General features: G+C 36.0%; 1 protein-coding gene across 1 annotated transcript; it reads right to left on the bottom strand.

Annotated features, from left to right (window-relative positions):
- Positions 1-5,803: 5,803 nt before the first annotated feature.
- On the bottom strand, positions 5,804-17,995 carry LOC127453324 (delta-type opioid receptor-like). Its single transcript, XM_051719653.1, has 3 exons — positions 17,576-17,995; positions 9,948-10,303; positions 5,804-9,318 (listed from the first exon to the last, which is right to left on the bottom strand). The coding sequence occupies exons 1-3, from the start codon at positions 17,809-17,811 to the stop codon at positions 8,789-8,791; spliced, it is 1,122 nt and encodes a 373-aa protein (XP_051575613.1). The 5' UTR covers positions 17,812-17,995; the 3' UTR covers positions 5,804-8,788.
- Between the last annotated feature and the right edge of the window lie 7,136 nt (positions 17,996-25,131).

The following is a 25,131-nucleotide window of genomic DNA, read 5'->3' on the forward strand; positions in this document are numbered from 1 at the left end:
CTTACTTCTCTGTCTGCTCGTATGATTGTAACACATCATAAGAAAGTGTTTCACCGCTGTTCAAATGCACTTTGGATCGCATCATTTATATGTATAAATGTTTTCCATCTGAAAGGACTAAATATTAAATGAAACAAATGACAATAAAATGCAAAGTAATCTCTTCAGTAATCAAAATACATTTTGAATGTAACTGTATTCTAATTAACAATGATATAAACTGTAACTGTAGTGGAATACAGTTATTTATATTTTGTATTTTAAATGCGTAATCCCGTTACTCCCCAACCCTGCTTATGACTTGTGCAGTATATTCAAAGTCTGCCGAACCCATATGGTAGCTTTGTGTGAGGAGCAGATTGAAATGCAAGTATCTTAGCGTGTTGAAGATGCACATAAGTATGTTATTGTCAAAGTTATCTTGAACATAGCAGATTTGAATGGGCAGAAGGCAAAAGTTTCAATGAATAACTTAAATTTCAGTTTGTTCCTCACACTTAAATATTTTATTGTTTAAGTAAGCTAAGAATATTGTATGGACTACTTTATTGTTAATTGTCTAATTTGGAACCTGACAGTGCCTGGTCATTGTTTGCTTTTTATGGAAAAGAGCAACTTTGACATTCTGCTAAATATCTCCTTTTGTGTTCCACAAAGAAAACTCATACAGGTCATGTAGGCACAAGGGTGTAAAGATCATATTTAGGTGAGCAATCGGTACATTTACAAGCTTTTGGTAAGTGGTTCCCTACAATCATAAGCATTCATTTCCACATTAAAATTATGCAATATATATAAAATGTCACAGTTTCATGTTTATATATAAGTAGTAGTATAATGTATGTCCTCCTGAATTATGAAAGTAGGCCCACTTGAAGCTGGAAATGGTTTGGTCGCTATTGATAAAATCTGTAGATCAAAGCACCACTTCAGAACCCATGTAGGGGAAATGGTATTGTGCTCTTGGTCTGTTCTTCTTGCTGCAGACCACAGTGAGTCATGCTGAGAGACTTTGTGGGGTATTTCATCTAAAAAGCCCTTCAAGGCTCATTTTCTCTGAAAGCTTTGAAATGCTAACAGCCTCTTGTGCAAGCACTTAATTGACCACCATCATTTAATGTTCTTATCGATGTTTTTTGATGCCCGGTGTGAGACAGCATGAGGTAGTTGCACCAGGAAGTGGGCATTGGCTTCTCATGAGACCTTTAAATGTTATTATTAATGCCAGCGCAAGGGATGATGCGTCCTTGTTCATATGACTGTAAATAAGTCAGGAATAGCTGAAGCAAATTTTCCTGTGCCGTTCTGAAAAGGTCAAGAAAAATTTAAGATGTTTCATTGCAGGCAACACATAAATTGTGTAAAAGCATGAGTATTTTTTACAGCGTGTTGAGACATTAGTAAAGCCCGTCATCTGAAAGTCCAACCTGGGAAAAACAAACATCTTAGCCCAGCCTAAGCTGGTCTATTTGCTGAGGGGTTTCATGTCCTTGTAAGCTGGTTAGGCTGTGAGACTTTCTGGCCAGCCAGATAAACCATGAGCACCAGCTTGGCCAGACTGGTAGACCAGTTTTAGCCAGCTTATGCTGGTTTAAGACGTGGCACTGCTGTTTTCATAATTACTGTTTGGGCTACAGGTGATGGTTTCTATTCGTTTAGGTGAGTATATTTGTAAAATGTGCATCAAACGTTTATATTATGTCTTTATTCGTTAGACTAGCCTTTGTTGTATTGCATCTCATCTTGTTTCGAAAACTGAACAGAGCACAGATTTTTTTCTAACTAGGTATGTTTTTGAAAATAATTCCATATTATAAATGTACTGTTTGTCTTAAAGCATGACTGGTCTAATTTGGTCTTATTTTTAAAAATGTTTGTCGAAAGCCCATTTTTAAACGTTACATAACCATTCTTAAGCTTGCACTATATCTATTGGTGTTGTGCTGGTCTTGTCTTTTTTTAATTGTTGGCCCTCTTATGGCTATGTAAATAACAAAGTATTTGGAAAAGTCATTTTTGTTTATAAAACACTTTTCACAATACGCAGCACATTTATTATTAGTTAACATGAACTAACAATTAACTACTTTTACAGCATTTATTAATCTTGGTTAATGTTAATTTCAACATATACTAATACATTTTTAAAATCAAAAGTAACAATGAACAATTTTTTGTTTTGTTTTTTGTTTTTTTTAAATTAACATTAAGATTAATAAATGCTGTAAAAATACATTGTTCATTGTTAGTCACTATACCTAATGCATTAATGTTAACAAATGGAACCTTATTCTAAAGTGTTACCACTTTAGCCATACCAAAGTCTTTCTAGCAAGTCAGTCCACTGTTGGTCACCTTTGGAACGTTCTCGGGAGGCTATTCCCAGTCATGCCAGTGCAGCTCCTATCTGCTTGAATGGGGAAAGACGGTTGGTCAAGATTACAAACAAAGAACATATTTCAAATCAGCAAAAAAATTTGATAATATTGAAATCATAAATTGTGCTTCTTTACCTCGTATTACGCTAAAACGCAATTTTCCCGGCTTGTATAGCAAATGCGCGTTAGCGAGTTGATTGACAGGCGATGTCTGTATCTAAAAGGTGACTAGCTCTTGTACCTGTAAGGCGGGACTTCCTTTCTACATCCATTGACCATTGGGTGCTAGAGCTTCTTGGTTGGGCGTTCCAATTTCTCCCGTTAATTTAAATAGAAGTGACCAATCTCCGCTAAATGTTCTCTGGCCATACTCAGGTTCATACAGAATTTGCATGCACAGAATTGAGCAGAAAACCCAGCAGAATTGGGAGACCCATGATTCACAAATTTACACACATTCCTCGCCCCTTGTGTGTTTGTTTCATAAGTATTTTAGCAAATTTGATAATGTTGGCGGCAGCAATTAAGACGGCAGTGCTCATAACTTTTCACATGGTATTATGTTTTAATCCATTCTGTAGAATTCTGCAGATTTTCAAAAATAAATAAAATTGAAGAAAATGTCAAAGTCAGATAGATTCTGTCTGGAACTGTATAAATGGCATTACAATAGATGACAATATATCAAACTAAGTGAAAACAAATGATGCTAGATGCTTGAAAGCATACTGTAGATCAGAAAAGGGTCCTTTGTTCATTTTTAGTGGACATGTGAAGGCTGTTCCCTTCAAATTCACACAGGTGTCCTATAGCAGAGTAACCACAGGTGCAGTTCATCACATACTTTTGTCTCCATCTGTTTTTTTTTTTGTTGTTGTTGTTTTTGAGAAATGTGTTGTCTGAAAAGTGTCCTTGTGCTAAATACATTTTTAAAAAAACGCCACTTGGTTTGATATTTTGTTATCTGTTGCAACAACACTCATACATTTCTAACTGTGGCTTGGCGATGGGGCTACTGTACGCAGATAATAGTTTTGCAGTTATTGATTTAGCATTGACAGACTGAGCAATCACTTTCAACGTAACTTGCAATGTTATATTTACAAGAAATAATTGTGTGTACTATCCTTAAAATGTCCTATCACACTGACTAATCTACAGTATGTTAATAATGTGTCTTTTTACGGTATTGAAAGGGCTGTGCAAAATAATGTGCAGAGTTTGATTCTCCTGTTCAGACTAGCTGACATGCTGAGTCTCTTGTCATTACTGATGCCTCTTTCCACCCACTCTGTAAACAGCCTTGGAACAGCATTGCTGTCTGATCTGCCGTTTGTCATTATGTAACAGACTTTCCAAACAAGGAACCCGACAAGCATATAAAAGAGATTTGCTGACCATAATGATGGTGCTCGTTGTTTAGGCCATTTACTCATTCAAGTTTGTATATGTTTGTGTATGTCGACAAGTTGAGACTCTGTGTCAGTCCATACTCCATATCCAGAATTACAGCATGATGTACTGTATACCTCAATGCAAGGTGCTGCATAAATAAAAGAGGACCTGACAAAAGGCAGACTGATTGCACTCGAGTTTACCTTCTCTCTGTGTTTAATTTTAGATATAGTTGTGTCCAAAATTTTGAGACCACATTGAAAATCTGAGATTCAAAACCTAATTTTAACTTGGAAATAAGTTTTAGGGTTTTGACAATGTTATGCCCACAATCACAATGCCCACAGGATCCCCCCTCTCTCTTTCAACTGCAAAATCGGCTGCAGAAAAACATTTTTTATTTTAAGATTAATGTTTGAACTTTTCTTTCACCTGACCTGATTATTTAATCCATCTATTTTATAGTCAATTTGTCTTCCTAGCTATAGGAACAAAGAATAGTTGCTTGGAACAGCACATGAGCAAAATAGACCTAAGGTAAGCATACTGACCAGACATGGTTTTATGGTTTGCATCTACAGTAGCCAAAAAAAAAAAAAAAAAGATAATGGAATCTGCAAATATTACTCTGGCAATTATAAGAGCATCAGGTAAAATGACATTCCAATTCACTGTTTAGTGAAAGTATATTGTCATGGCTAAAATGACAATATACTTGCTTTGACTTCATAAGGATACAATAGATGTAATATATCTTATATATACACATCCCAATTGTAACATCCTATTGTGTTCCGTCTGTCACTTCAAAACTGGTTTAATTTGTGTCTTTGAGGCAATTATACAACAGCTTTTTTGATTGCCTGTTCTAGATATGTGCAGTCCAGTACTTGACTAAAAGCACACTTATCCAGTATGTTTCATAATAGCGGGTCTACAGGTTGTCTACGGAATAAAACTGAAAAAGGTTATGTAAAAGTGCTTTAGTTGTGAAGCACCTGCCAAATATTAGACATAGAACAGTAAGTTTCAATTTCGAACTTTTTGAGGGCATTTGTGCTATATTTTTACCAAAAATATTTCGGAGGGTCTATTTGCACCCCAGTGTAAATAGCATCTACCAAACTGTGCAGCTATTTGCACCATAATAATCTGGTGGAACCACTGAAATATACAACAAACTAACCAATAGGTGTCGCTGCAGTGGTGTGGGGTGTAAAGACGGTGTGTGATTGTGTACTGCTGTCCTAGCGACCGCGGTTCAACTCTTAATATTTCCTTTAATACTACTTAAAATAATAGATAAAAATGAATATAAATGGTGATTTCATCACAGGTCACGGTGAATTTCAGGGGATACAGAGAAGGGTTTGATCTGGAGGTGGGGTCTGTCGATCGCACTCATTCCCACGTGAAACAATGGTTACTGTAGTAAAACCAAGGTCATTTTGCTAAGGTAAGGTTAAGGTTAGGTTTTGGGCTAGAGGTTAATGTAGTGTGTCTGTGGGACTCTAAATTAACACAATAAACACACTGCAGTGATGCCTATACTGTATGTTAGTATTTAAATATGGGAGCAAACAGTAGGCTATCTGAAACTATTTGCACCAGGATAAAAGAGCTTTTATATGGTTACTGATATGAATGAACTTTTCATCTCACGAGTGATCATGATTTCATACATATGCTTCAACATTACTATTCATTTCTTTAGAAGTAAAACTATTTAAATGAGGGGGAAAAATGAGTGCACAATTAACTAATACTAATAAATGTTGTAAAAGTAATGTTCATTGTTAGCTGCATGCATGCTAACTATTGTTAACTAGTTCAACCTATTTGTAAAGTGTTACCACCTCATCAAAGACAAGATGGTGAATGGTTATCTTAGATATTTGGTCATATCATTCATTGTGTGATTAGTGATTTATTATTATTATTATATACAGTTGTGCTCAAAAGTTTGCATACCCTTGGAGAATTGGTAATATGTGTTCCATTTTTAAAGAAAACATGAGTGAGCAGGCAAAACACATTTCTTTTATTTCTTATGGGATTCATACTCAACTGTAGGTTATAACAGAATGGCACAATCATAAAACAAAACATGGCAACAAAGAAAAAAATGAAATGACCCCTGTTCAAAAGTCTGCATACCCTTAGTTCTTAATACTGTGTATTGCCCCCTTTAGCATCAATGACAGCGTGCAGTCTTTTGTAATAGTTGTCTATGAGGCCCCAAATTCTTGCAGGTGGTATAGCTGCCCATTCGTCTTGGCAAAATGCCTCCAGGTCATGAAAAGTCTTTGGTCGTCTTGCATGAACCGCACGTTTGAGATCTCCCCAGAGTGGCTTGATGATATTAAGGTCAGGAGACTGTGAGGGCCACTCCAGAACCTTCACCTTTTTCTGCTGTAACCACTGGAGGGTCAACTTGGCCTTGTGCTTAGGGTCATTGTCGTGCTGGAAAGTCCAAGAGTGTCCCATGCGCAGCTTTTGTGCAGAAGAATGCAAATTGTCTGCCAGTATTTTCTGATAACATGCTGCATTCATCTTGCCATCAATTTTCACAAGATTCCCCGTGCCTTTAGAGCTCACACACCCCAAAACATCAGTGAGCCACCATCATGCTTCACAGTGGGGATGGTATTCTTTTCACTATAGGCCTTGTTGACCCCTTTCCAAACATAGCGCTTATGGTTGTGACCATAAAGCTCTATTTTGGTCTCGTCACTCCAAATTACAGTGTGCCAGAAGCTGTGAGGCATGTCAAGGTGTTGTCGGGCATATTGTAACCGGGCTTTTTTGTGGCATTGGCACAGTAAAGGCTTCTTCTGGCAACTTGACCATGCAGCTCATTTTGGTTGAAGTATCGTCGTATTGTGCTCCTTGAAACAACCACACCGTCTTTTTCCAGAGCAGCCTGTATTTCTCCTGAGGTTACCTGTGGTTTTTTCTTTGTATCTCGAACAATTCTTCTGGCAGTTGTGGCTGAAATCTTTCTTGGTCTACCTAACCTTGGCTTGCTATCAAGAGATCCCTGAATTTTCCACTTCTTAATAAGTGATTGAACAGTACTGACTGGCATTTTCAAGGCTTTAGATATCTTTTTATATCCTTTTCCATCTTTATAAAGTTCCATTACAGTTATTTTCTGCTCCCCATGGCTCAGTATCTAGCCTGCTCAGTGCATCCACGTGAGAGCTAACAAACTCATTGACTATTTATACACAGACACTAATTGTAATTTAAAAAGCCACAGGTGTGGGAAATTAACCTTTAATATATATATATATATATATTATAACTCAAATCCATGCAATCTGCAGAGTCATTTTTCATTTTTATTTTTTACCTTTCACAACAATGACATTAACAGTTCAGATAATTTGTGACAATTGCCTTGCATCTATTAAAAATTAACGAATGAGGAAATATGCAACACTTATGCAAAAGTACATAATAGTTTTTTGACAGCAAAGCAAATACTGTCTCTAATACATCAACACAGCCTTGACTGGAGAAAGTATGTCTGTAACATATATAGAAATTTTTTACAGAAGAGCTGACATTTCGAATCAAACTTTAATATCACAAAATGACATAAATGTCACTTCAATTTTATGACTTGAAAAAGCTGAAAGACCTGTGCCATTTACCTCTAATGTCAATGAAATGCTAAAATTATTACACTAAAATACTTAAGTTCGTAAGTACTAAGAAAAAAAATCTAAGAGCCCCTCTGTGATAGAATCACAACATGCCTAAACTGCTCCTAATATTAACACTGTACTTTATAGAGGTTATTAAACACATTCACCAGCAGCACATATTCACCAAGCACCAAGCATCATCACCTAAAGGAAGGTAACCTTGTCACCTACAGCATATATGTGGCGGCTGTGTCGCAGCACTCAAATTAACCTGCAAATCTGCTGAAATGTGAATTCTGAATTTTGTCAAGCAGAGACTGTACTAACTGTGTCCGAAATCCCGTACTGTTGTAAAGAGCACTGAATTCGATTAACTTCTTGACCGCTGATACATCCTGAAGGTACGCAGGTGTGTAGTATATCTACATTCCCGGACATACTACATCCTCTATGTTGGAATTGTTCTTTGACTTTTGACGTACTAACAACATCTGCGAAATTGACTTGTTATTAAACACAAGGAATAGATTTCTTGGTACCTATAGCACTTACATTTGAAAAAGCAGTCCAGCTTACAGAATATAAATCTGATGGCTCCTTAGCTCTCATGGCCTTATGGGGATAGCCAAATGTCAACTAGTTACACTTTTCAGAATCTCAGCAAATGCAGGACACAATCCATTTTCATAGTATTTCGGACATCCAACTCATTTGATGGACTACTTTTTCCATACTCTGTAGCCGGAAAGTACACATTCTGAAGTATGAATCAGAGCTGTATAACAAACATCCTTGTCTCTTTAAATGGAACTATCCTAAGCTTATGTTAATGTTTGGAAAAAATACCATATAATTTGTGTAATGAGTATGTCATCTAACCCTAGTAACCATGTGTTTAAGCTTTAAGTTCCCACATATTTCAAGGAAATGTATTCACTTTCATTTTAAAAATATGATTACGAGAATCCACTTTGATGGCTCATATGCCACTAATGAATGTAGATTTCCCATTGACCATTCCAGGCCACATCTTTGATGTCTTTTCCAATAAATCATTAGAAGCTTAATGGCCCAAAATGGTCTGCTTTCCTCAATTAGGAAACATTTTGATGATAATTTTAGAGCCATCCACAGCGTTTCCCACTCAGTTAGGTCAAGAAAGAGAAACAAGTGGAGGTAAAAAGCATGATAATAATCCAAAAAGAACATTCGCCTTCGGTATGGGGTTACCGTCAAGTTATATTAACCTCAGGTGGTTTCCAGGAAGGCTTAGTACTCAGCGTTGGAGATTTGAGTGACCTCAGACTGCAGGTCTTTCTGTGTCCTTGGTTGTATACCAGGAGGTATCTGATCCATGCCTAGTCATGTGGGCCGCTTCATTGACTCTGTCTTGGCACACACTGAGATGGGCTCTCTGATGCCGCTACGGGCTCTGGAGAAGCTGCTTTGCTCCATGCGAGAACGAAATGGCAAGCAGAATTCTCGGAAGCACCTCTTGAAGTTTTCATCCAGGAACGCATACAGGACTGGGTTGAGGCTACTGTTCATATAGCCCAGAGCAATGCACAGATGCCAGCAGGCAACCACGAGCAGATTCTTTTGGTCGATCTCGACCACGATTTTGACGATGATGAAAATGTGGATGGGGGTCCAGCAGATAATGAAGGCCGCCACCACCACCAGGACCATGCGAGTGATGCGGCGAAGGTTTCTATCCTTCTCTTTAGAGCCAGAGAGCAAGCGCACACTCTTAAGACGAAGAATCATTAAACCGTAACAGATGGTGATGACCATGACGGGAACCACAAAGGCGAAAATGAAGACACAGATCTTGGTCACAGTATCCCAATACCAGTCTGGATCTGGGAATTTCAGTATGCAGTCTGTTTTGCCTGAGGAGAACACCAGAATGTTAGAACATATACACAAAACAATACTGTGTTGACCTAATAACATTTCTTGATTAATATTATTATTGACCATTATTTTATAATGAACAGTCAGATGTTGTTACAGGATATTTTTTTAAGTTGTAACATGTAGGACTTTTGTGGCTTTGAGCCCATGTATATTAGTTTGAAGCCAGCTATATCCAACCAAGTGGGAGCCTTAAAGTTTACTAAATTAACCTATAACAGATACAGTATACAAATGTCAAATTTGCAGTCCAAACATATTGGTCTCATCATGCCCTACACATATTTTTTTAGCCTGATCTCATAAAAATTACATGACTGTGGCAACAGTTTTGCAAAATGATATTGCGTGGCTCCTTACACGCATTGCGGAAAATCCGAGGTGAAACGTCCACTATGTTGCAGTAAAAGAGAGTTAAGTAATCTTCCAAACAAATGCCACAACTTTCCTGCCACTTTCAATCAGATGATTTAGACAAAAAAGATGAGTTGAATATTAGTGAAACTGGAGTACTTGCAACAAGCATCTGATGGGGTCAAATAAACTGTCACATCAACCACAGAGATTTTTTTATATGCCTTAGCCAAACACATCTTGTCCTCACCTGTATTAGTCACTCTAGTAACAGCCATAACCATGACTGGGAAACCGACAGCAGACGAGAGAATCCATATGCAGATGTTGATGATCTTAGCCTTGACAGGTGTGCGAAAGTCCAGAGCTCTCACTGGGTGGCAAACGGCAATGTAGCGGTCCACACTCATCATCGTCAGTGTGAAAATACTGGTGAACATATTGTAGTAGTCGATAGCAATGACCACTTTGCACAAGAGCTCACCGAAAGGCCAGGTACTCATTAGATACTTGGCGCTCTGGAAGGGTAGAGTGCTGGTGGCTAAAGCATCAGCCAGGGCCAAGTTAAAGATGTAAATGTTGGTAGCTGTCTTCATCTTTGTGTACCTGTTAAAGAAAAGAGCATACAACTCAACTTGAGGCATTAGTTGCACAAGCACTTCATAGTTTTTTTGTTTTGTTTTTGTTAATTTTTTTTTATCTTTTTCACGTCATCTGCACCTGGGGTTGCAATAAAGATGTGAACTTACATAAATGATGAATGCATATGCAGATTAATGGGTTGTGTTGATTGTACATGATTTTAAGCTCTTCTCAGCTTCGCCTTTTTTTTATTGTGAATATCACACGTGATTTACAAAGATGATATATTTCAAAAATGGAAAAAAAGAGCCATATGCGCTCATTTAACACTCTTCCACCCTGTAATTCCTTGAAGAAATGAAGAAATGTTCCAGGTTACAAGTACAAGTTATGCTCAATCTACAGCATTTGTGGAATACTCTTTGTCCCTCATTTATAAAAAATAAAAAAAAAAGAATAAAGGGAGGCACTTACAATGGAAGTGAATAAGGCCCGACAATAAATATTAAAATACACAAAAGTGTACAAGTTTCAATAGTATAGCCACAAGACATAAATATTATACACGATTTTAATGTGATCATCTCTGGTCTAAATTATTTTAGTGTAATAAAATCCCTTACAGGGTTTACGAATGTTCCATTGTCATTTTGAATGTAACTACACAAATAAGGCTAGTTAGCAATTTTATCAAACTAAAATCATGTTAGCATGTATAATATTTACGTCTTGTGGCTTTTGAAACAGTGTGTATTTAATGTTTATGGACTAGCCCCATTCACTTCCATTGTAAGTGCCTTCCTGTAACCACAATGGAATGCATTAATATATTTTGGTTTCAGTAATTTGTTACCTTTGTTGCACAGTATTGTTAGATGTTTCCCATGCAATAGTCATTGCTTTCAAAATTTCAACTAATTTACCTTGCACAGTAAACAGTTTTTATTTGATGCTGTAAGCAATTTATGGACCACTAGTGGCACCAAACAGAATGGTAAAAATAAACAGTATATATATATATATATATATATATATATATATATATATATATATATATATATATATAATAACACTCCTCTTGTCTTCCATTGTTAGTTCAAACAGGTTATCCCATCCTAAGCCACCTCTTAAGTTTTCTGATTGACTAACATGTGAGCCACAGTCAGATTGTTTGTGCTTTTGTTTTTTTTTTTACATGGCTTGGGGCTGTCACAGAGACAAGTGTGATTTCTTAGGACACCTATTTCAGTGATACCTGTAAGGTTGCAGGACATTTTATGTGAGGTATCCTGGAAAAAAATTTTTTTTACAGCAGCTTTTCAAATGAACAAAGGTCTCATTTTTAATCTATCCATTCATAATGACATGAAGGGGACTAGTGTCTCTCAGTGATATCATGCAATAATCAGCTCATAATATTCTGGGAGCCATAACTGATGAATGATGGGGCATAAAAAAGATGCAACAATGCAACCATAATAGTGACTAAAGAAAAGATCCTGTAGCACCAATGCTAAATTATAATCCATTGATTATCCTCTCAAAACTTTTGAGATTTGTCTGGTATGCACACACTGTGATCTCTTTTGAGGTCTTGACATTTGAAGTCTCACAGAGCTTAAGAGAGAAGACAGCACATCCATTAGTGACACTACAATTAATTGCTTTATTTGTACAAGGCCATAAGTGTAGCGAGAGGAAAAAATCCATTATTCTAACTTCCAAAAAGTCTTTCATGTTGTGTGCATAATATGTTTTGTTTTATATCCATGACTCATGTTTGTATCTCTTATTTTACACTAGTTCCACTTTCATAGGGAAATACTCTTTTGCTGTGTCTTGTCAATGTTTTCTCTATTTTATGTTGCCAATGCCATCCATCACTTTTTCATACTAATGCGTTGCATCAAGGGGCCATACTTCTAGAAGAGGGTATTTCTAGAAGATAAAATAGGGTTTTTAGAGTTATTGGATGATGTTGTGTCTTGAATCTAGTTGTATTATTAAAAGAAGACAAAGCCAACAAAAAATACTCAATCTCTACACTTTGTCATCAAATCAACCCCTAAACAAAACCCCATCCCTAAACCCAATCACAGAGTGTAACACCTTACCCTACCCAGAGTGTAAACATAAGCATGATATTAATGTTAAAAGCCCTCAAGTATGATAAGAAAGCAAAATTTTGACTTGCAATGTAAAATCCATTCATATGTTCTTATCTGTAACCAGAACTTTACGGAGAATTACTACTGAGCTCATTTCATATTAGTCTTCGTATTAAACGATTTCTGACTTGGAGGATGTAGCGATTCATATGCTTTTTTCTTTCTTTTTTTAATTTTTATCCCCTTTTTCTCCCAATTTGTAATGCCCAATTCCCACTGCTTAGTAGGTCCTCGTGGTGGCGCGGTTACTCACCTCAATCCGGGTGGCAGAGGACAAATCTCAGTTGCCTCTGTTTCTAAGACCATCAATCCGTGCATCTTATCACATGGCTCGCTGTGCATGACACCACGGAGACTCACAGCATGTGGAGGCTCATGCTACCCTCCGCGAACCACACACAACTTAACGCGCCTGATTGAGAGCGAGAACCCCTAATCGCGACCACAAGGAGGTTACCCCATGTGACTCTACCCTCCCTAGCAACCAGGCCAATCTGGTTGTTTAGGAGACCTGGCTGGAGTCACTCAGCACGCCCTGGATTCGAACTCACGACTCCAGGGGTGGTAGTCAGCGTCAATACTCGCTAGCCAGGCCCCTGCGATTCATATGCTTTAACTCTTCTGCTCCATTCTTTTTCCTCCTTTACTTTTATCTTCATACCTTCAAATTTACCATTTATTTTTAAAATATCCTCCCAAATGGGGAAAGGCAGACAAACCAGACGTATGATTAGCCCATTCAGTCTGTTCCTCCTAGGCAACAGCTTTGCACTCTTGAAGATCGACTACAACCTTTGAAATGTGTTGTGAATGGATAAGTGATCTAGCTAAGTGAATTGTAATGGTTCTGTGATCTAAACCACTCTGAGGGAGTAGATCAAAGACTCTTTTCTTATCTCAGCTAGTTTAGGGTTTTCTAAAGTACTTTGAAAAATGAATAGTTCCCCAGATTTTTTGTGCTTTGGAGACACTTGTTCATTCATCAGTTTCATCTAATTATAATAATGAATCAAAAAGGGCTGGATTTTTGTCTCTTTGGGAAAATCTTGATTCATTCCCTCATATGTTCTTTTGGTTTTATATAACAATTACTGTATGTATTAAAAGATGTTGACTACATATGTACACTTGAATAGTTAACGTAGACACAATACTTCATCATGAATAACGCTATTGGCAAGACAACATCACTTTCCTGAATTCCGATTAGTTCTCTACCCTCATAATGTTTTTTTTTTAAATGCTTGAAGTTTCTTTTCTTGCTCTACTTTCTAACTAGCTATTCAGCAACCAAAAACAAAAAGCTAACACTTTTGTATCCATCTTTATGAATTTGTCTGTTTATAATTAATAAAATAATTTAGTATAAATGTGAATGATAAATAAGAACAGGCTTTTACAAGTGAGCTGGTGTAACGGGAGCCAGCTGATATGTGATAGCTGTGCAGTAAGTTTAAACCTCACTCCCTGGCCTCAAGAGGCGCATTAGCCACTGACGCTAGGGGCTGTAGCCTTTAGCGTCCTCGTTAGCGCTCCCGCCTCCCATGACGGCTGACACCAGTTCTAATCCCACTAGGAGTGGGTCGAGCAGGACCAGTTACACTGTGAAAGTCTTGATAATGATGTAACCAATAATACAGTATGCATATAAGGTCAAATCTGATTATTGCTTGCTTGTACAATCTCATGAATCATTCAGCTAAATGATTGTGTAGTTGTCAAGCGTGTCAGCTTGCTGTTGAGCAACGAGGCTTTGAGTTGTAAATGTTTTGCAAATCAATATGTTCTTTTCTAAAAAACTAGGCTACACTTGTTTTTCTGAGCTAAATCAAGGGTGATGCTGTTTGGACTGTTTTTGTTCTCTGTGTCCATGCTGAGTGGTAGGTTGTCCCAGCCACCCTCAGGAAAGCACATCTACAGCTTCCCACTTTTCATCCCTTTCATCTTCCACAATTTGGTTGGATTTGTAACAAAACTCCATATCCACCATGTTCTGTGTACAGTATATACAGTATATGCTATATTCCCTGGGTTATATATGAACGCTTATGTTTTTTTGTTTTGTTATATGACTGTCTGTAGAAGCCGTAGGCCATACTTGCATGCCTATATTTCTCTTCAGGGGCAGTTCACAGCATAGACGTAATTTTAGGTAGGGATGATACGGACATGTCCCTACCAACTTATGGGCAATTTTACCACACAGAAAATACTTTAACTTTATACCATGTTTTTATTTTCATTTGAACAACTATTAAATGTCCTTAGTATAATTATTAATGTGTAAATTATTGCCCTACCTCTTAAGAAGTGGCGCATGATCGGTGTTGTCAAGAGGCACTTGTTACTTTTCTCAGCGCTATTCAGGATTCACCAATCACAGTCGTTTGTAAGATTTTTTTATTATTATTATTATTTTCTGGAGATTATGCAGGCAGATTTCCATGATCCTTGAAATTAGTAGATTTAAACAAGCATACTTTTCGAGTATAAAATATTTCCTGTAAAAGTGAGTCTTGCATGCAGCCCAGTGGGGGATTCTGCTTTTTTAGCCGGTAAGCATCTTGAGGAAGACGATTGTGTCAGATGTGCAGGATTTTAAGATGCTGGTATAACTCCAAATAAATGTTTCATTTTGCACAATGGAGAAGAGCATTGGGATTAGAAAGTAATGTTTTGTCAATAAAATAAGGCATTTGTGATAAAGTCATTAATTGTAGTCTAAGCCTAAAGCTTGCTTTGCTCAGGAGGCCCACTTTTTCAGATAACAATTTAAGTAGGGGTAGACCGAGTACAGTTGGAACACTTTTTGCTTTGTGCTCTACTGCACAAATACAGAGCAGAATAAACATTCCATTTTCACATGAGATACCTTTATCAAAATAAATGCTAAAAACCTGCATACATTGTTCATATTTTCTACAATTAGTGTCTGAAGACAAGGAGTGCTTTTGTTACAACTGTACCCATGCCATGTACAGTTGAAACACTCATTTACCAAATGTAACCGCACAATTGACAAAAATGGTGTAAATAAACGTGCAAACAATGACACCATGCAAGCTCATTGATTATTCAAGCCCAGTGCATGCTAGGAACACCAGCTTTGAGAAGTTTAGTAAAATGTACTTATTTTAACTTGTGTATTATTTGAGCTGTAAAGTTGTTTAAATTGTAATTTTTACAGTCGTTTTAGGGTTTGTTGACATTATATGGTCATGGTAACAAAGTTGTAAAATTGGCAATAACTTTAAACAGAAAAGGTTTGTAAATGATTTTATCACACAAAAATCATGTTAACACACATATGCTTATGTCTTCTGGCTTTTGAAACAGTGAGTATTTTAACATTCAAATATTGGCCCCCATTAACTTCCACTGTAAGTGCCTCACTGTAACCCAGATTTTATTTATTTTTTAAAGAAAAGGAGGGACGAGTCGAAATACATTTTTGTGGTAATCAGCATTATGCTACAAATGCTGCCAATTGAGCTCCACTTGTACTGATCCCAGAACATTCCTTTAATCGTTTATGTCATATTTACTGTGTGTGTATGTGTGTGGCTGTTACCTTTCACAAACTCTATTTCCTCCATGTTGTAACTTAAACTGTTACTGTTACATTAATACCCCAATTATATACTATAATTTGTGTATTCATTAAATAAGATGAACAGGAGGTGTATTATACAGTTATCCTGCTGCCAAAAAATGACTCTATTAAGTGACTTTATAAGACATCTATCTATCTACCCCTACATATAAGCAATATGAGAAAATATATAAAATAATTTCGTTTATTTTGTGGTAATTTTAAAAATTGTTAATTTACCCTTTGTTTACATTTGTTTAATGGTGGATAATACATTTTACAGAATGTCTCTTTGTCCAAAAAAAAAAAAAAAAAAAAAAAACAACAAAAAAAAAATATGTCCATTGGATATTATTTTCTCAAGGTAAATATCTTCTTGAAAAAGAAAACATTTTATTTTAAACCATTAATCTTAGGTTTATTGCATTGCATATCACTGCACATTATCCAAGTTTGTGGCATATCACTGTGCAGCCCTAGTGGTCAGTTCTTCATTTGTTTGTTCTTTAGAAAAAAAAAGGCACATTTTTAATTTGGTGGGCCAGAAAAATAAGAAATGAGACTTGTTATATGAGGTAATAATGTTATTTTGCCTGTATTACCAGACTGACTTTCTTGCATTTTCTTAATACCAACATTTTGAATATGATCCTTGCTGTATGTCCCTGCCAACTTTCAAACCAAACCTATGCCCTTGGTTCACAGCCAGCATGTTTGCTGTTTTTCAACAAATGTATTTGACTATTGCCCATCCTCTTTGTTTTTTTAGCATCTGGAGCAGGAGTGAGTATTTTAGATGCCATGTCAACACAGCCAAGTTAAGGCTGCTCTAAACCTGCTAAAAATTTTGTGTAAAGACGCAATGAAAGCCAGAATAAATTATGCCTGCTCAGACCCATCTCAGCTCCTAGTATCAAAGGCAGTTCTGATGCTGCTTTGGTTCTGTGTAAATGAAATGCAGCATCAGAGCAGCTTTAAACTTTGTTGTTGTCATGATAAAGCACCTTTTTTCATAATTTAGTTTATTATTATTATTTGTATATATATATATATATATATATATATATATATATATATATATATATTTTTTTTTTTTTTTTTTTTTAACAGAGCCTTTTCAGGTGTGATATTTCATTGCACCTATTTAATTTATATCATTTAGGGATTAGGTACATTTTCTGCTTGTCATTTCATAAAAATAACGCTTGCAGCACCTTTAACAGCAATAACGCGGCGCTATGGCAAGATACGCTGAAAAACGAGACGCGGTCCCACAGTCAAAGACGTCTGTCTAGATATTAAAAAATGAAAACAGCAGCGAGGATGGACCTAAAATGTGTTCGGTCTAAATGGCTCTTTTAGGCGCGTGTTGGATAGTGAACCAAACCAAAGTTGGGGCAAAGTAGGTATAGACTGTAACAGCTATTATTGTCAAAGCTGTGATTTAATGCTATGTAAATTAAACAATATTTAGGCCACTTTGAGAGACCTTGAGAGTTTATCGAAAAATGTTGTTCAATGAACTAGTTATCTTACCTGACCACACCGTACATAACCAGAACATTTCCAAACAGCCCCACAACACAGATGACGGAGTACAGCGCGGTAATGCACACAGCGATAACGGCTGCCGTGTTGCCTCTCACCGCCTTCTGTTCGCTACCTCCGCTGATGTTAGACAGAAGTCCCGCGGGTTCCTCCATAAAGGTTGTGTTGCGCGGAATCAAAGGATAATCAAATGAATCGCTAACAGGCACAGTTTGACGCTCCATAATGCGCCTTCCTTACAAGGCTCTAAGCTTTAAAAAGCAATGTCAAACGCCTAGATTGGAAAATATAGATTGTTCTATATATCTGATGTATCAAAATGTGTTTCCTGTATGAAGCGGCAATATGAAACAACTCCACTGGTCCTTTCACGCAGCTGCGGTAATCGTGCAGTGAAGAAGAGCGCTGTTCTCCTCCTCTCTGGAGGTCACTTGAGTTCCAACTGCGCGCTCTGCAGTGATGCGCTCGTACTTTCCCCTGAAGTAAAAGCCACCTGCATGGAGAGATGAATACATGGAAACTACTGCGCGCGCACAGAAAAAGTAACTCTTGACCCATGCTATTTTACTATTAATATTTTGCTTATATTTTCTTCCATTCTGGTTCATCTATCTATCTATTTATCTATCTATCTATGCACACACAGACCTCAACATTTGGGGCACAAAAGATGATGATGGTGAAAATCAACAGATAATTTTTTTCGCTCATTAACTGGTAATTTTGAATAGAAAATGAACTTCAGACTGCAGAAAACAAGAAGTTACCAAATGTAACAGCACAATTGACAAAAATGGTGTACATAAACGTGCAAACAATGACACCATGCAAGCTCATTGATTATTCAAGCCCAGTGCATGCTAGGAACACCAGCTTTGAGAAGTTTAGTCAAATGTACTTATGTTATTTACCAGTTAAATGTACTCAAATTAGCAAATAAATATGTCAAGGTTTTCTACTTAAGGATTGATACATGACTCATTATAAAGATAACTATGAATCATAAATAATATTTACTTATAAGTTTAACTAGAGCATTCATTTTTGAATTAGTTCATATTTTCAGGTTCATGCTGAAACTAACTTATTCAGTGCAGAAAGTATTTAAAGGAATATTCCGGGTTCAGTACAAGTGGAGCTCAATCGGCAGCATTTGTGGCATAATGTTGAGTACCACAAAAATTAACTTCGACTTGTCCCTCCTTTTCTTTAAAAAAAAATAAATCAAAAAATCATAAATCGAGGTTACAGTGAGGCACTTACAATGGAAGTGAATGTGGCCAATTTATGGAGGGTTTAAACACAGAAATGTGAAGCTTATAATTTTATAAAAGCACTTTAATTTTTCCATTAAAACTTGTGTATTATTTGAGCTGTAAAGTTGTTTACATTTTAATTTGTACAGTCGTTTTAGGGTTTGTTGACATTATATGGTCATGGTAACAAAGTTGTAAAATTGGCAATAACTTTAAACAGAAAAGGTTTGTAAATGATTTTATCACACAAAAATCATGTTAACACACATATGCTTATGTCTTCTGGCTTTTGAAACAGTGAGTATTTTAACATTCAAATATTGGCCCCCATTAACTTCCACTGTAAGTGCCTCACTGTAACCCAGATTTTATTTATTTTTTAAAGAAAAGGAGGGACGAGTCGAAATACATTTTTGTGCTAATCAACATTATGCCACAAATGCTGTCGATTGACCTTAACTTGTATTGAACCCAGAACATTCCTTTAATCGTTTATGTCATATTTACTTCCCCAAAATAAATGTTTTTGTGTGTGTGTGTGTGTGTGTGTGTGGCTGTTACCTTTCACAAACTCTATTTCCTCCATGTTGTAACTTAAACTGTTACTGTTACATTAATACCCCAATTATATACTGTAATTTGTGTATTCATTAAACAAAATGAACAGGAGGTGTATTATACAGTTATCCTGCTGCCAAAAAGTGATACTACCTTGACTTTACAAGACAAATGTAGACTGCGACACAAATGTGCTCACCAGTCAGGATGTCAGTTTCAACATCATGCTGACTTATTGATATTTTCCTATGCCTTTTGGAGTTTCTTTAATCCTCCTGGTCTTTACACCAACCTAAAATAGAAAACTACTGTATACCTAAACAAAAGAAAATCAATGATGTTGCAAATTGCTACAAATCTGCAAGATTAACATTTAGATATCTTCTTGACCTCACTGATGGTTTAAAAATGAGCCAATGCTTTGAGAAGTGACAGATTTTTTTATTTTGTCAAGGCTTGCTCTTGGCTTCATTTCCCAAAAATGGGACACCATCTGGAGGCTTTGTATTTAAATCTTGGAAACAAGCTGTTATTGCATGTTGTTTTGGTCCCTCTAAACACACTGCAAGTACATTGTCCAACTTGTGGTACATTCTACATGTAATTCTATGTCTTTTTATTCAGTTGGTTCAGTTTATGCCAATAAGTCAAATTCCTCATAAGTGCAAAAACACTTTTACTGACTTGCTTTTAACAAACTAATGATTGTCAAATGCTTGGAGGCACAATAATGATCAGATATTTCCCTATACTGAGATCTCGATCAGACAATTCAATTCATTACAGTTGAACTTCTAAACGAAAAGAAAACTGACCCTCTTATTCATTTGCAATTAGCACACATTTTGACATTAAAGCCCTGTCAAATAGATTACATGATCATTTAAATCAAGAAGATGCTTTATTTCAGTATACTTTGTCCGCTAACAGCAAGGAAATGTAGTTGTGCAGAAACTGAATTATAGAACAGAGGGCAATCAAACTCAAGCACCTGCACAATATCCTTACTTATGGTGTAATGCTGTACTTTTTTTCCCTCCAAAATATATAACAAGTGACAAGTAGCTTTTTGTATAAATGAGATGATTGCTTTGGAGACTGTTGGAAAAGGATAAGACAATCGGAGGTAAACAAAACAGATATAATCAGATTACTGTTTTTATGATGAAACATTCCAGAATGATTTCACATAGAAATTACATCTTACATTATTTAGTAACTCTAAATGTGCAACAAGCTCTCATAGTTAAAGTAGCATTGATTGTTCCCATTCTGAAAAACAGCATTTGTGATTACTATGAATTGTTCTGCTAAATGAAAATCTGAAGAGAGTGTAAGACACTCTTCCTACAATTACACTCCACTGTGGAGAACTCTGAAATACATTCTGTAGAAAAAACTTGATAACGATTGCTGTCAGTTTTAACCAGATATTGAACTGAGTTGCTGTTTTTGAGATGAGATAGATAACTGTTGTTTCTGAGTATAAGTATGTTCTGGCAACTCAAATTACAAATGACCTGCATGACATGACTAGTACCATGGCCCTAAATAGTATTTGGACACTTTGGCCACGCTTGTGGATTGTCAAAATGTATGAATTGCATTGTATTACATAGCACAATATCAGTGTGCTTGTACTATCTTTCTTTAAAATAAATGCCACTTGGTTTGAAATTGTGTTATCAAATGCAATGACATTCCTACAATTTTAAATGTGGCTTAAGCAGTGCTGGGTAGTAACAGATTACACATAATCTGATTGTGTAATCAGAACACAAAAATCAAGTACTTGTAATTGGATTACATTACATTTTAAAATACTCATAATCGGACTACAGTTATTTTTTAAAGATTACTTAATTACACATTAGGCAACAACAGTAAATTGTTAATAATTTATTGATCATCCTAATCATTATCTTTTTTCAATCAATTCTAAATCAACACACCGTTGATATACGTTCGGTAAGTCTTTGAGTGTTTTCAGAACAGAAGGGGAGGGTTGTGTGCATTGCACTCAGAACTGATACTCACTATTGGCCAGCCAGGTGAAGATGGAGCGGTCTATCTCAGCATTTAACCACTGGATCTATAGAAATAATTACATTTTTAAGAATGAAATTACAACAATGGTGTGCAGCTCACACACTGAATTTAATTGCTAAAAAAGGATCTAGTGGATGCCATCTCTAAGTGTCCTGCCCGCTGCGTACACAATAGTTCAACTGTAAAATATGCAGCAATATGGACGAAGTCCATCGCTTGACTGTTGCTGCTGATTTTATGGTCATTAATGTTCGTAATGTTGCTATTGTTTATGCACTTAAAATGAACTTGATGTCTCATTGTTTGAATTATAAACTTTGACCATGCACTGTCACGTCAAGTCATTTTTATTTTCACAACACACATAGTTTCAAAGCAGCTTTACAGAAACTCATGCTTTAACAGAAAATGAAACTTTAGTATCTACACTGTAAAAAAAATCCTGTTTAAAAAAAAAAAAAACAACAACAACTGGCAGCTGTGGTTGCCAGAATAATTATGTAAAAAAATACAGTAAAAATGTAAAAAATAAACAACCTGTAAATTTTACAGTTTAAAACTGTTGTAATTAACATGACCACACTGGCACTGTAAAAAAACAATTCTGTTAAATTTACAGTAAAAAACATAAAAAATAAAAACTTAATATTAATCTTCTGAAACTGTAAAAATCTGCTTTTTACTTTATAAAGTATTGTTAATCACTGTAAAATTACAGAAGAGCACATGATGACATGAAGTTCACCAATAGAGGCTCTTCCAGGAGCAATGACCATTAAACATGAAGAGACAGTGCTCAGTGTCACTCACACAAACACTAAACACCATCAGGGTAACACATGTGAAATTTAAATAATGCAGTAAACATAACTAAACTACATTAAATATAAAACAGAACACCCCAGTGTACGTAACTGATATAAAACATAAGAAGAAACAACTATTCCCATAAAATATAATGAAATATGATGGGTCATGCAGTGAATTGTGGGAATACCTGATTATTGTTTTTAACTATAATTTTAACAATAATTTACTGTAAAAAGTACATGTACTCTCTTGTTAAACAATGTACATTTTTACTATTAATTATACAGGAAAATCATACTTTTACATAATTTTATTTTTTATTTTTACAACATTTTATTGTAAAAACTATTGTATTGTCTTTTAAAATATATTACCATTTTTACTGTATATTTTACAGTTAATACTCGTTAATCAATGAACGTTTTTTCTGTAGCATTTTTACAGTCTTTTACCGTTAAAATTACAGATATTTTTTAAAGTGTATAAAGTCTTAGTCATCATTGTGCAGTTTGATAAAAATGTGATTGTAAAGTGTGACTTAAAATAACTCATTAAATAAATCAGTAAATAATAATTGTATTTAGAACCCCAGTGAGCAAGCCAAAGGCGACTGTGGCAAGGAACACAAAACTCCATAAGATGTTGGTTAATGGAGAAAAATAACCTTGGGAGAAACCAGGCTCACTGTGGGGGCCAATTCTCCTCTGGCTAAACAACATGAATATAATGCCAATATTAGTTTTTATGTGTAGTGCAAGTCCTGGTTTAAAATTAGGAAACTAAGTAAGTGTTAAGGGCCAGTGTTTAAACAAATAGATTTTGTATGAACTGTAAGATTAATGACTGCACTGTCATTGCTAGATTTAATGTTTATTTCATTTATATAATGTTTAATGCACTTTTTAAAATGTCACAAGGAGCTCTTTTTGTGAAGCTCTTTTTGTTTGTAATAAAGAATGGAATACATTTTTATGTTAAAATTATAATCCTACTCAAATGCATGTGACATAAAATAAAATAGAATTAGGTTGAAACTGATTGCATTTTTTGTCATGTCATGTGTAATCAGTACCGGATTACAATTTACAAGTAATCTGCCCATGTCCAAATATTTTTGGTGCCACAGTAGGCTAAGCATGATGCTTTATCTGGATGTCATGCAGTAAATTTCATGAAAGACCACAAGCCTTGTTCTGGACTGAGGCTCTTTCATTTAATGCCCCCCGAAGGTCAAGCCCATGCGATCACAATTTTAGTTGGCCAGTAGAAATTTAAACTGACCGAGCATCTGTTGATCCAGATGGTTCCTCAAATGTGACTTAATGAGAGAGATTGGATCATTAATTTACACAGTAACTTACCAGTGCAGTAACAACATGTGCTCATCCCAGAAAAATTACAAATAATCTTATCCACTAATGCTCTAACTGCAACAAGGTGTACCTCTATGTGCAATTATACAAGACACTGAGCTGGCCTCTAACAGATTGAAGTCTGACTGCAGGTCCAGGAGGCAGATGTACCCAATAGTCTATCTAATTGAAAGCTTCAGCCAAATTGTCCTTTAGTTGTGAATGAACTGACCATATGCCAGTGAGACAAAATTATGACTTTGAATGTTGGCAAAATAAAATCTAGACATAGAGTCTTTTTTATATATATCCTCTTAAAGAATGGAAGCAATACATTCTTCAAGATTTGTTCTTTTGTGTTCCATGGAAGAAAAAAAAAAAAAAACGATGACAGATTTTTCATTTTGGATTATCTATTCCTTTACATTTTCAAGTTCTAAAATCCAGTCTAAATACACTGAAAAACAATCATGATAACTGGGGTAGTGAGAAGTTGATCCTTTGACTGATTACATGATGTTGATGTCTGGCTGTAATGCCTGAAGCCTTGCCAAGATACAAGATCAATTCATAAACCTTCATAAAAAATTCATAAATTTCTCATAAATGTATGCAAATTTGAAGATTGTGCTTAATGCAGATACTGTTCTTAACTTGGGAATGCATTTTTAATTGGCGCTATATTTATCACTTGTTTGAATGCCAGGTGAATTTGAATGGATTTATCTTTTGATTAGCACTTGATATTAATTATCTGTTTAATCATTCTTTCTTTAAATTCAAACCTCATTAAAGCTATTTACATCTAGAATGCAGATAGCACATCGGGCATTGAATATCGTTAAGTATACAATATTAATTCATTCACATGAAACCCATCCAGTAGTATCTGTTGTTTAAATGTATATTTTTAACAGTGGTTAGATAGACTGTGTAATACTTACAGTAAATGTTGTGTGTTGGATTGTTGTGGAGAAGTTCTGGACTTCATTATCAGCAGAACTGATGAATCCAGGCAAGTAGGAGTTCTAAAGTGGAACATTTCTCCAACCATATCAATTGGTTACTGGGAAGGTTAATTTCAATACAAGAATGTTACAAATAGTTTAAGGCAATTTAAGGATTTTCTTCATGAAGGTTTAAGGATCTATAAAGCCCCTGCCTTATTGCCACAATACATGTCAAAAATACACAGTCCAGGGGCCTGGGTGGCTCAGCGAGTACTGATGTTGACTACCACCCCTGGAGTCGCGAGTTCGAATCCAGGGTGTGCTGACTGACTCCAGCCAGGTCTCCTAAGCAACCAAACCAGCCTGGTTGCCAGGGAGGGTAGATTCACATGGGGTAACCTCCTCATGGTCATGAATAGTGGGTCTCGCTCTCAATGGGGCGCGTGTTAAGTTGTGTGTGGATCGCGGAGAATAGCATGAGCTTCCACATGCGGAGTCTCCGTGGTGTCATGCACAACAAGCCACATGATAAGATGTGTGGATTGACGGTCTCAGAAGTAGAGGCAACT

The sequence above is a fragment of the Myxocyprinus asiaticus genome, chromosome 15 (assembly GCF_019703515.2).
Source record: "Myxocyprinus asiaticus isolate MX2 ecotype Aquarium Trade chromosome 15, UBuf_Myxa_2, whole genome shotgun sequence".
NCBI lineage: Eukaryota > Metazoa > Chordata > Actinopteri > Cypriniformes > Catostomidae > Myxocyprinus > Myxocyprinus asiaticus.

Excerpts from the sequence above, each read along its gene's own strand:
- LOC127453324 (XM_051719653.1), bottom strand. The coding sequence starts at position 17,811 with ATGGAGCGTCAAACTGTGCCTGTTAGCGATTCATTTGATTATCCTTTG. Across the intron at positions 10,304-17,575 it reads GTTATGTACGGTGTGGTCAG|GTACACAAAGATGAAGACAG; the intron begins GTAAGATAACTA and ends TTTCTTTAACAG. Across the intron at positions 9,319-9,947 it reads TACTAGAGTGACTAATACAG|GCAAAACAGACTGCATACTG; the intron begins GTGAGGACAAGA and ends TGTTCTCCTCAG.